Below are 12357 nucleotides of genomic sequence, written 5' to 3' on the forward strand. Positions count from 1 at the left end.
ATATATCAGTAGGGTTGTTAATTTCAGTGAGGGTAACTGAAACAAAACACGATTGCAAGTTCTTGCTCAAGTAAAACTTGACTCCTTTTCCAAGGCAGAATATCAGATAATAATAGAATTCTTTATTCCTTTACACTTGCAGAAAGGCTGCAAATTAGATGTGCTGAAGAAAGTCAAACTAAATAAACAATCCAAAAAAGCACCTTTTGGATTATTGTGTGCATTATACCTTGTTTAGAAGGGTAATTAATTCATGTAAAGATAGTGGGAAGACTTTCTTTCTCACAGTTAATAAATATTTGATCTGTATTGCCTTACATGAAATTTTACCTTGATGGAAATACGTGACAAATCTGGAGTGCTTTCTTTTCTAAAATTGCAATGGTTCTCTTTGACACTAGAAACATTTTTAAAAAGTGCCTTGGATGACTCAGAAGTTTTACACAAAGAAGCTGGATAGTTTCACATTCTGTGTTTAGTTAACTGATCTCAGTGGGAGATACAAATGCTCTCAATGCCTCCTGATTTCCACTCCTGACTGGCCTCTAGTGACCCACTGATAGAAGTGCATGAATAGATGTTAGGTGAGGATAAGATTAATTTCTGTAGTAATTTCACAAAGTTAAATGGACAACTGACACTCACTTCCAACGTTAACACACAAATAATGGCCACTTGGACAAGTAGCTAGAAAGTGCTCGGCACCCACTGAACCCTTAGAGTCAGCTCAGAGTCAATGTCTTCAGGAAAAGTGAAGCGAGCTGAAAATTGGCAAAGGAAGATGGGGAATATATATATATATATATATATATATAAAATATTTAAATTCAGAATACTTCAGGTAATTGTAATCAATTCAGTAGTTCATAGGCTAAAGCAAAACTTTGAAATAAACAAGCCATTTGCACTCGGTCCAGATATGGGTTACATTACTGGAAAGATTAATTGGAATAACATCAATGTACTATGTTTGACTTGTACCTTTGTTCACTGCCCATATTTCTCTTTTAGTGAGTTCCAAGATATTTTCATCTATCAACTATAACTGTTTATCTGCATTTTGGCTCAAATAGTCTGAATAAATTACCCTGTAAACTATTTGAGTTGAACTAAATTGAAGACTTATAATACCAATGCAGATGAAATTTAGCAACTATAACAAAATTACAATGAATGTGGTTGTTACTTGCCTATTGAATGCAACTATACTTTCATAAATAGATCAGTTAGTATATAGAAAGACAAAGGTTAAAAGTGTATTAAAATAAAAGAGCATTGAACAAATATTGATAAGAAGAATTTGTATCAACCACATTCTGTTCATAAGTATAGAATGTTTTGTTTTTAGAAGACTTCGAATAAAACACAATAATTGCTGTGCTGATTCAACATAGGTAAATGTTTCTTAAAAACAATTATTTTTCAATAATAATGCTAAGTGTCAATGTAATGTTTGTAGGAGTAAAAACATAATCAAAATAAACTTCCAAAACATGAGTTAACAATTCGTTAAAGCCATATGCAACTTTTGTCTTGAGAAAATTAATAATATTTTAAGCATTTTTGCCAATTTTCTTTAATCAGCTCTAAATAACTAATCCAAAGTTTTCAACTGTCTGTTATATGACCTCCAGGTACCTTGCATCACAATAAAGTCTGACTCCTGCAAAAGTCTGTAATATTTGTAGATTGGGAGCTTTGAGCCATATTATTCAAGTGTCTGCTACATATACACTTTAATTAATCAACATAATTTAATCTTTACCCTCACAAAAAAATCTCAGTCAAATTTATTATAAATATAGATCTCCATCACAGACTTTTGTAAAAGTTTTACTCCTACAGTTGTTTTGCCGGCATAAGGATTGTCTGTTGAATTTTAAGTACCGTGTTCCTCACACTATATAATTTTAAGTACCACCTTTGCACCCTAAATACATAACAACTTCAAGACTATGGTTTACATGTTTCTATGTTTTGACTTTGTTTGCTTTTTTGATGGGAGAGGGAACATTATGATGCAAAAGATGCAGGTACAATTGTGTCTAGCATTTTAAATAGATAAACATGAAAAAGTCACATGTTGTACAGTATTCTTTTTATCCTGCATTAACTTACTTGTTTGTAATATATTGTTCGCCACATTTAATGATTCAGGGTATGATAATTAGAAGTATGCATTGAATCCAAGCAGACATTTAGGAGAATAAATCTATCCTTGAGCCACAGTAAAAGCATACAGAGCTTCTCTCGGGATCTTGAATGCTGACTGGAGGATGGAGCTCTGGGAACTATCTAATTTAGTATACAACAACAGCATTATTTTCTTCACTTACCCCTTTGGCATCAATCACTCCAGGATTGGAATTGAACTTTACAGTTTTAAGTCTAGATCGTTCTTTCCTTTCAACTCTGGAGATACAGAAGGATGAATGGTCCATCAGACTAGAACATTTTGATTCAATGGTTCAGTCAAAAATACTGAAAAAGCTTAATTTGATGGATATTAAACTAGACAAGCCTAACAGCTACAATTATTACACAAAGATTTTAAAATTAAAATCATATCCCTATTTCACCCAGGTATCGCAAGAGTGACATTTATTTGATAATCAGATATAGAATCATAAAATGATATTTAATACCCCGACCAATCATCTGGCAACTCAAAGTTATATTAGCAATATTCTCAGCAGGTCAACATTCATTTTGAAACCATTGCTGTGAGCTTGACATTACCCTTAACCTGGTCTGGGAGCTGGGGTGGGCAGGCTTCAAAAATAGCCCAACTGGCCTGCATGCTGATTTCCAGGATCTATCCTGGCCCTGGACCATTTTTGCAGAAGTGGGAAAGGAGAGGGACAGCAGCATGGCGAGTAGCTGGCACAGCTTGTTAAGGGCTTATTGAGGTCAACCGCTCCAGACTGGCCTGGAGGCACTCACTGCCTGCCTGGGGTGCAGGAAAAGTCACAGGTTGCCCTGTAGCATGGCTTTCCCCTTCCAAAATGGTGGCCTGACTGCATGGTCCATTTTTTATTCAACTTTAAAAAAGTTCCAGACAGAGTGCCCCCATTTTGAAGTGCCTTCTCCTTTACTTATTCTTTATTGCAGCCTGCCTCTGCTTTCAACTGGAAGGACTCTGATTGACCCCAAGATCCTGCCTGCTGTCCTTAATTGGACAGCGTGCCTGCCCTTCGGTCATTAATTAGTTACCGCCATGAAAATTGGAACCTGTGACTGTCCCTCACCGGGACTGTGATCTGGAAACAGTCCTGACTTTTGTTTTCTGCTCCCGGAAGGAAAGCTCTGCCCTATATTCTTCCTAGTCAACAGGTTAGTAGGATGGCCAAAGCACCTGCAAACAGTGAAGCCTGTCAATGAGGGCTACCTGCCTAGAGTGGCCATGATTACTTTAATGTAATATAATCTGATATATACATGTTTAAGTATTTACAATAAAAAATTTAATTCGGGTAGAAGCCAAATTGCCAATCTATCATGTGTAATTTTCATTACATCAGATAAAACAGCAAGAAAAGTATTCCGGAGTAGAAATGCAGGTTGAGCAATGAGTGGTCAGAACTGTGGCAGGATATCAGCGGAGGAGGTGGTGTCCACAATTTGGGGAAGAACAAGAATCTGCTGGGTCTCCGTCCCTTGCAGATCCTCCAATACATTGCAAAGGGAGGGAGAGGGGTGATAAGTGAGTGCTTCTTTTGGCTATCCTTGTAACATCTAAGGGCAACCTTGGAAATTCTGATCAGCTTACTCCCTGACAGTCCCAATGGGAGCTATGCATGGTGAAAGCAAGTATAGTTTCTATTTCAGATACTGAAAAGGCCCCAAGAAGGAAATCTGCAAAATAACTAACTAACTAACTAACAGATTCCAATTTAAAGACACTCTTGTGCTACAGCCCATTTGTCAGCAAAGAGGGTGGGCTCAGAAACTATTTGTCAGGCACTGATAATGCTGCTTGATCTAGTGCTAGGAAATGTATTATGTTATGTGTGCTTTCTGGCTTTCCACCATTTCCAATGGTGAAGTGCTCTTGCCTTTGCTTGTTGACTTTCACTAGGCGGACAGTAGACGACGCTGTATATCAGAGCTTAGGGTTTGAAGTGAGACTAAAGGACCAAGGAATCATTACACCTGCAGAAAAGGTAGTTGAACTTTCAACATTCTAAGGGCATAAATAAACCCAATTCAATAGCCAGGGAGACAGACTCATTCAGAAGAAGAAGTATTTTCTATCTGGGTCTTTAGCGAAGGAAAGGACAATGAACTGGACTCAGTTTGAAAACTGTTCAGAGGAAGATCTGAAATCAGATTTACATCCAGATATCTGTAAGGACAATTAAAGAGAATAACATTAAAGAACTTGGAGAGAAAGAGACGAGACACCATTAAAGAGCACGGAGAGGCGAGAGACTATTAAAGAGCCCGGAGAGAGAGAGAGATGAGAGGCCATTAAAGAGCATGGAGAGAGAGGCGGGGGACCATTTAAGAGTACGGAGAGAGAGAGAGAGACGAGAGGCCATTAAAGAGCACGGCGAGATAGAGATGGGAAAACATTGAAGAGTGTGAGGGGGGAAAAAAGCGTGGACAGCAGCTGATTGGTGAATAGGATTGGTTAGTATTTCTAGGCTTTAAAGTAAATGTAAGGTCTTTAGTTTGTGTTTAGGTCTCAAGTCTTTTTTTTCTCTTTTTCTTAAAAATAGCTTGTTAAATACAGGATCGATACTGGTGTAAAAAATAATTACAATAAAGCGTAAAGAGCGGGGGATTCTTCAAGTGTAAAGAGCAAGGATACCAGAGTAATTAATTAATAAATTAAATAAAATGCAATAGCAATGGTAGGATGGGTGACTTGTTGGTGCTGCTGGACACCAAGGTGATCCAAATCGAACACATCTATAGTGAGTGTTTGCAGGTCAAGGAACTTCGGATCCCAGTTAAGGAGCTGGACTTTGAGCTGCAGACATTGTGCCACATCAGAAAGGGGGAAGTGACCTGGACACTTTGCTCCAGGAGGCGGTCACACCCCTCAGATTAGGTAATTGAAATTTGGTCTGTGATCAGGGACAGGAGGGTGTGAGTACAGGTGGAGCAGGTATGGGGACCCAGGGGGTAGCCCCTGCAACTGTCCAGCAGTTACCAAGTTCTTGCAAACTGTATGGGTGAGAACAGAGACTGCAGGGAGGATGAGCAATGTGGTACACGCAGCCATTCAAATGGGGGGAAGAAGTAGGAACATAGTAGTGGTAGGAGACAGTGTGATTAGGGGGATAGATACTGTCCTCTGCAGCCATGAACGTGAGTACCGAAGGCTGTGTTGCCTGCTTGGTTCCAGGGTTAAGGGCATCTCCTCAGGGTTGGAAAGGAACTTGGAGTGGGAGGGGAGGGATCCAGTTGTCGTTGTCCACGTTGGTATGAATGACATTGATAGGACTAGAAAAGAGATTCTGCTGAAAGAATTTGAACAATTAGGAGCTAAATTAAGAAACAGAACCTCCAAGGTAATAAACTTGGGTACCTGAGTCACTGGCAAACTGGCATAGGGTAAATAAAGTCAAGGAGTTAAATGCGTGACTCAAAGATTGGTGTGGGAGGAATGGGTTTCAGTTCATGGGGCACTGGCACCAGTAGTGGGGTAGAAGAGAGCTTCACTTGAACTGGCTTCACTTGAACCATGCTGGGACCAGTGTCCTGGCAAATCAAATAACTATGGCTGGAGAGAGGACGTTAAGCTAAATAGAGGGAGGGAGGGTTCTGGAGAGGAGATACATAGGCTTACAAAGCAAAAGGATATGGCAGCATTGAATGGCAGCTTAGGTAATGGTACCCAGATTGTGACAGGAAGAGGCAGAATGTACAAACATAAAAAAAAGCAGCAAATAGGGTCAAAGGGGGAAAAATGGTAAAAAGGCAAAATTAATGGCTCTTTACTTAAATGCACATAGTATTCGGAACAAAATAAATGAATTAACGGCACAAATAGAGATTAATAGCTATGATCTTATAACCATTACGGAGACATAGTTACAAGGAGATCAAAGCTGGGAACTAAATATTCAGGGGTGTGTGACTTTTCAAAAGAAGAGGCATGAAGTAAAGGGTGGTGGAGTAGCTTTGTTGGTATGAGGTGGAATAAGTGTAATAGCAAGACATGACTTTGGATTGGAAGATGTAGAATCCATATGGGTTGAGGTAAGAAATAACAAGGGGAAGAAGACACTGGTGGGAGTAGTCCATAGGCCCTCTAAGAGTAGCAATACTCTAGGACAGGGAATGAATCAGGAGATAATGAGGGCATGTAAAAAAGGCAGTACTTTAATCATGGGTGAATTTAACCTTCATGTAGATTAGGAAAATCAAATTGGCAGAGGTAGCCACGAGCAAGAATTCATAGAGTGTATTCAGGACAGTTTCCTAGAAAAATATGTTGTAGATCCAATCAGGGATCAGGCTATTTTGGATCATGTAATATGTAATGAGGCAGGTTTAATAAATGATCTCAGGGTAAACGATCCCCTAGAAAACAGTGACATGGGAGAATTTAGCATTCAGTTTGAGAGTGAGAAACATGGGCCAGAAACAACTGTGCTAAACTTAAATAAGGGTAATTAGAAAGGAATGGTGGCAGAATTGGCTGGAGTGGACTGGGAAAGGAGTTTAGCAGAAAAGATGGTTAATGAACAATGGCTGACGTTTAAGAAAATAGTTCATGACTCAAAACAAAGATATGTCCCAGTGAGGAAGAAGGATTCTAGGAAGGGGATAGACCAACCATGGTTAACCAAGGATGTTAAGAATAGTATCACACTGAAAGAAAAAACATACGTTGTGGCAAAGATTAGTGGCAATCCAGAGGATTGGGAAAGTTTTAAAAACCAACAAAAGATGACCAAAAAATACTAAAGAGGGAGAGAAAACTTTAAGGGTAAGCTAGCAAGTAATATAAAAATGGACAGTAAGAGCTTTTTTAAATATATAAAAAGGAAGAGAGAGGCCAAAGTGAACATAGGTCCCTTAGAGAATGAGGCTGGGGAAATAATAATGGGGAACCAGGAAATGGCAGTGGAGTTGAATAAATACATTGCATCAGTCTTCATGGTAGAAGACACTTATAGCATTCCAAGAATACTAAATAATCAAGTGGCAAAAGTGGGGGGGGGGGGGAGAAATAAATACAATAACCATCACTAGAGAAAAAGTACTAGGGAAATTAATGGGGCTAAAGGCTGATAGGTCCCCTGGACCTGATGGATTGCATCCTAGGATATTAAAGGAAGTAGCTACACAGATAGTGGATATACTGGTAGTAATCTTCCAAGGATTCTTAGTTCCTGGAAAAGTCCCAGAAGTTTGGAAAACTGTCAATTTAAAGCCCTTATTCAAAAAGGGAGGGAGACAAAAAACAGGTAACTATAGGCCAGTTAGCTTAACATCCATCATTGGAAAAATGTTAGAGTCTATTATAAAGGATATAATAGCAGAGCATTTGGAAATGCATAATATAATCAAACTGAGTCAGCATGGCTTCCTGAAAGGGAAATCATGCCTGACAATTTTTTTTAGGATTCTTTGAGGAGGTAACAGGCAGGATAGATAAAGGGGAACCAGCAGATGTAATATATTTGGAGTTCCAAAAGGCGTTGGATAAGGTACCGCACATAAGGCTACTTAATAAGATAAGAGCCCATGGTTTTGGGGGTAGTATATTAGCATGTGTATTAGCATATACAGAAGATTGGCTAAATAATAGAAGGCAGGGAGTTGGGATAAGGGAGTCATTTTCAGGGTGGCAACCTGTAACTACTGGAGTGCCACAGGGATTAGTGCTGGGACTACAATTAGTTACAATATATATTAATGACTTAGATCAGGGAAGTGAATGTACTTTCGGCCAAGTTTATGGATGACACAAAAATAGGTGGGAAGGCAAAGTGGTGAGGATGACACAAGGAGTTGACAGAGGGATATAGACAGGTTAGGTGAGTGGGCAAAAATGTGGCAGATGGAATATAATGTGGGAAAATATGAGGTTATGCACTTTGGCAGGATGAATAGAGGACCTGAATATTATTTAAGTGGAGAAAGACTGCAGAAAACTGCAATGCAGAGGGATTTGGGAGTCCTCATGCATGAATCCCAAAAAGCTAATATACAAGTTCAGCAGGTAATAGGGGAGGCAAATGGAATGCTGGCCTTTATTTCAAAGGGAATGGAATATAAAAATAGGGAAGCCTTGCTAAAACTATACAAGGCATTAGTTAGACCACACCTAGAACACTGAACAATTTTGGTCCCCTTATCTAAGGAAAGATATACTAGTATTGGAGGAAGGCCAGAGAAAGTTTGCTAGGTTGTTCCCAGTTATGGAGGAATTTTATGGAGAGGTTGAGTAGGTTGAAACTGTACTCATTGGAGTTTAGAATAATGAGAGGCGACCTTATTGAAACATATAAGATTCTTAGGGGGATTGACAGGGTAGATGCTGAGAGGTTGTTTCCCCTTGTGGGAGAGTCTAGGACCAGAGGGCATAATCTCAGAGGAAGGGATCGCCCATTTAAGACAGAGATGAGGAGGAATCATTTCCCTCAGAGGGTAGTCAATCTGTGGAATTCTTTACTGCAGAGGGCTGTAGAGGCTGGGTTGTTCAGTGTATTCAAGGCTGAGATAGACAGATTTTTAATCAGTAAGGGAATCAGGGGTTATGGGAAAAAAGGCAAGAAAGTGGAGTTGAGGATCATCAGGTCAGCCATGATCTTGTTGAATGGTGGAGCAGACTCGATGGGCTGAATGGCCTACTTCTGCTCCTACATCTTATGGTCTTATGGTCTTAAGGAAGGTAAATAGACAGGTAGGGGAATTTTTGGAACAAACTGTCCAAGGGGATGATAGAGGTAAAAATAATCTGATTTTATTCAAGACTTTTTTGTAAAGGATATAACACAGGGATAATAGAATGGTATTGTTTGGACTTTGGGTTCCTTTGGCATCCTGTACGTTTCTTTCTACCTATGACTGAACAGTAACAATTTAGAATTGAAGCACTAATATGCAGCATCCCTGTGAATTTCATCCCTGTGAATACTAACAACTGAGAGTCACACCTATATTAAAATTGATGGGCGGAACTTTACTGCCCCATTGAGGCGAGGGTGGGGACAGAAAATGCAGCAAGCCATTCAAAAGTCCATTGACCTCAGTGGGACAGGAAAATCCCACTGGCGGGAATGGCTATAAAATTCTGCCTCCATTATTCTAAAATTGGGTATTATTAGCTAGGTTCTCTGCAAATTAAAATAATTACTAGCTAAATAATAGGAGGCACAGTGGGTTAAGTTAGCACACTGTTCATTTTTGGAACCTGGTTTTAAAATAAGTGCAGGCTGATAATCTGGAGCCCTTCTTTTGATATCCATAAGTAACCTAATTGAAATAAATGTAAGTAGCTTTCAACAGCCTTCTAGTGACGTTAGTCTATTATATGCAACTGGTACAGTATTGAAAAATTTAAACATAAAACATGGTAATACATCTCAGATTGCGAAAAAAGCAATGGAAGAAATTGTGACAGCTCTGACCATCATATTTCAATCCTTGAACTGGGGTTCACCTAGTTCCGAAGAAGAATCATATTGGTCTTGAAATGTTAACTCTGTTTCTCTCTCCATAGATGCTGCCAGAACTACTGGGTTTTTCCAGCATTTTTTGTTTTTATTTCAAATTTCCATTATCCGCAGTATTTTGCTTTTATATTTCAATCCTCCCGAGCTACAGGGAGTGCTGTTGGAGGATTGGAGGCCCACCAATGTAGTACTGTTTTAAAAAGGGAGGATGGGATAATCTGAGTAATTATAGGCCAGTTAGCTTAACTTGGGTTGTAGGCAAATTATTGGAATCAATTCTGAAGGACAGCATAAACCTTCATTTAGCAAGGCATAAGTTAATCAAAGAAAGTCAGCGTGGATTTAAGGGAAGGTCGTGTCTGACTAACTTGAATGAATTTTTTGAGGAAGTGACAAGTAGGGTTGATACGGGCATTGTGATGAATGTGGTCTACATGGCAGGCTGGCCAAAAAGTAAAAGCCCTTGGGCTCCAAGGGAGTGTGGTAACTGAATCCAAAACTGTCTAAGTGGCAGGAAGCAAAGAGTAATGGTTGGCATATGTTCTTGCAACTGGAAAGCTGTTACCTGTGGGATTCCAGAGGTTTCAATATTTGGTCCCTTGCTTTTTGTAGTTTATATTAATGATTTAGACTCAAATGTAGCGAGCATCATAAAGAAGTTTCAAGATGATACAAAAAATGGCCATCTGGTTGACAGCAAAGAGGAAAGTTTTAGATTGCAAGAAGATATAGATGGACGGGTCAGTTGCACAGTAAAATTGAAAATGGAATTCAATCTGGAGAAATGTGAGGTTATGAATTTTGGGAAGCGCAAAAAGGCAAGGAATGCACAATAAATGGGAGGATATTGAGCGATGTGCCCACAGTTCCTTAAAGGTAGCAGGACAGGTTGATAAAATGGTTAAGAAGGCGTATGACATGCTTTTATTTATTAACTGAGGTATAGAATGTAACAGAAGGAAGGTTATGCTGGAACTGTATACAACACTAGTCAAGACCACAGCTGAGTACTGTGTCCAGTTCTTACAAGAAAGATGTGATGACACTGGGGAGAGTGCAGAGGACATTTACGAGAATGTTGCTAGGACTGGAAGCTTTTAGATTTCAACTAAGATTGGACAGGCTGGGGTTGTTTTCCTTGGAACAAAGGAAGCTAAGGGGTGATTTAATTGAGGCGTATAAAATTATGAGGGGTTTAGAGTAAATAGAGTGAACCTAAATAGAAGAGTCAAAAACTAGGGGCCATTAGTAACTGGTAGAAGGATTAGAGGAAAAATGATAACTATTTTTTCACCCAGAGGGTGAAAGGGACCTGGAACTCACTGCCTTAAAGTGTGGTGGAGGCAGAAACTATCATCACATTTAAAAAGCACTTGAAGGTTTACTCGAAGAGTTGTGACCTGCAGGGTTACAGGTGAAGTGCAGGAAGACGTGATCAGGCTGGGTAGTTTTTTATTGGCCGATACAGACAATGTGCCAAATGGCCTCCTGTGTAGCAAATTTTCAATGATTTCTATGATTTCAAATACAATGGGTATAAGTTAAATTTAGCACCTGTACCTGACTGGACTTGACCTGGTGGCCATGTGAAATGAGCACACGCATTTTAGATCTGGATTGTTAAATTTATTTTGACTAGTTGAAGCTTGTGTTCTCCTTAAAGAGATTAAAGGCTTAAAACCTACAGGAATGTGGTATTTGTGGAGTCAGAAAGCAGGGGTGCTCCTCCTGGCTCCATGAAACAACTGGCTGCCAATGTTGATCCCCATCTTCCCACTTCCGCCACTTTCTAACTACACCTGATAACTGATATTGGATAGGCCCTGACAGATGAACTGCATTATTATGATGAGGCCTGGTCTTTGAGCTTTGCTGTTTCAATATGCTGTCACGGTGCATTGCTGGATTCGCCCTTGGTTTGGGGGCCTAACAAACTTAGATGCCAAATGATGCTTGTTTTCTGACAGAAGATGTTGGTATGGTTGTTTACGACTCATTGGCTCGTGTCCAGTCAGTGTGAAGCTATTTGGAAGGTTAATCAAGTACTGGAAAGCATGTCAAGTGAATCCGATTACTAGTCAAGGCAAATTTATTTTAATTTTGGATAATTCATTGATAAATCCCATTTCAGAATGTCATGTACAGATCTGGGCACTTCTTGCAGCTAATTAGCAGCTGCCCAACGGGAAACTGGCCAACTAGGTGAGGGAAGGATCAGCAGTGTGTCCAGTCCGGTTTCTAGGCTGGGCTGTCCAGGTAGCGAAGGGTCAGGCTGTGAACCGGAAGTCAGTCACGGCCACCCATTTAAAGGCACACTGGTACGGGTTTCTGGCATCAGCAGCAGAAATATTCATTTGGAGACAGAAGGTTTTATCAAGAAGGCTATTAAATCCATTGAACTACTGGAGCAGCATCAGGTAAGAGCTTGTTTTTACATTTTGGTAACTATTGTGCCAGAACTGTAGCATTCACGATCTTTGCCAGGGAGAAAAGAATATCTGAGCATATCTGTCCCATTTGCCTTCTGAATAACAAATGTTCAGAAGACTACAATTATGCCCTTTAATTGGTTATCTCTCCACAAAGGCTGTAATGCCACCAAATGCCTGGAAAAATGGGGGAAGGAGCTGTGGAGGAGCCCAGACCAAGGATGGGACCAAGGTTTAACAATGACTTCCTGTGAGTCATACTCCAGGCTGTGAGTGATCGGCAGGGGTCT

At 39.8% G+C, this 12357-nt stretch overlaps 1 protein-coding gene across 1 annotated transcript in view; it reads right to left on the bottom strand.

Moving 5' to 3' along the window:
- dlg2 (discs, large homolog 2 (Drosophila)) overlaps positions 1–12357 on the bottom strand; it is a 916179-nt gene that overhangs the window by 114147 nt on the left and 789675 nt on the right. The window contains 1 exon segment of the mRNA XM_041198640.1: positions 2337–2412. Coding sequence (XP_041054574.1) covers positions 2337–2412 — 76 coding nt within the window.

The sequence above is a fragment of the Carcharodon carcharias genome, chromosome 11 (assembly GCF_017639515.1).
Source record: "Carcharodon carcharias isolate sCarCar2 chromosome 11, sCarCar2.pri, whole genome shotgun sequence".
In the NCBI taxonomy this organism is placed as follows: Eukaryota; Metazoa; Chordata; class Chondrichthyes; order Lamniformes; family Lamnidae; genus Carcharodon; species Carcharodon carcharias.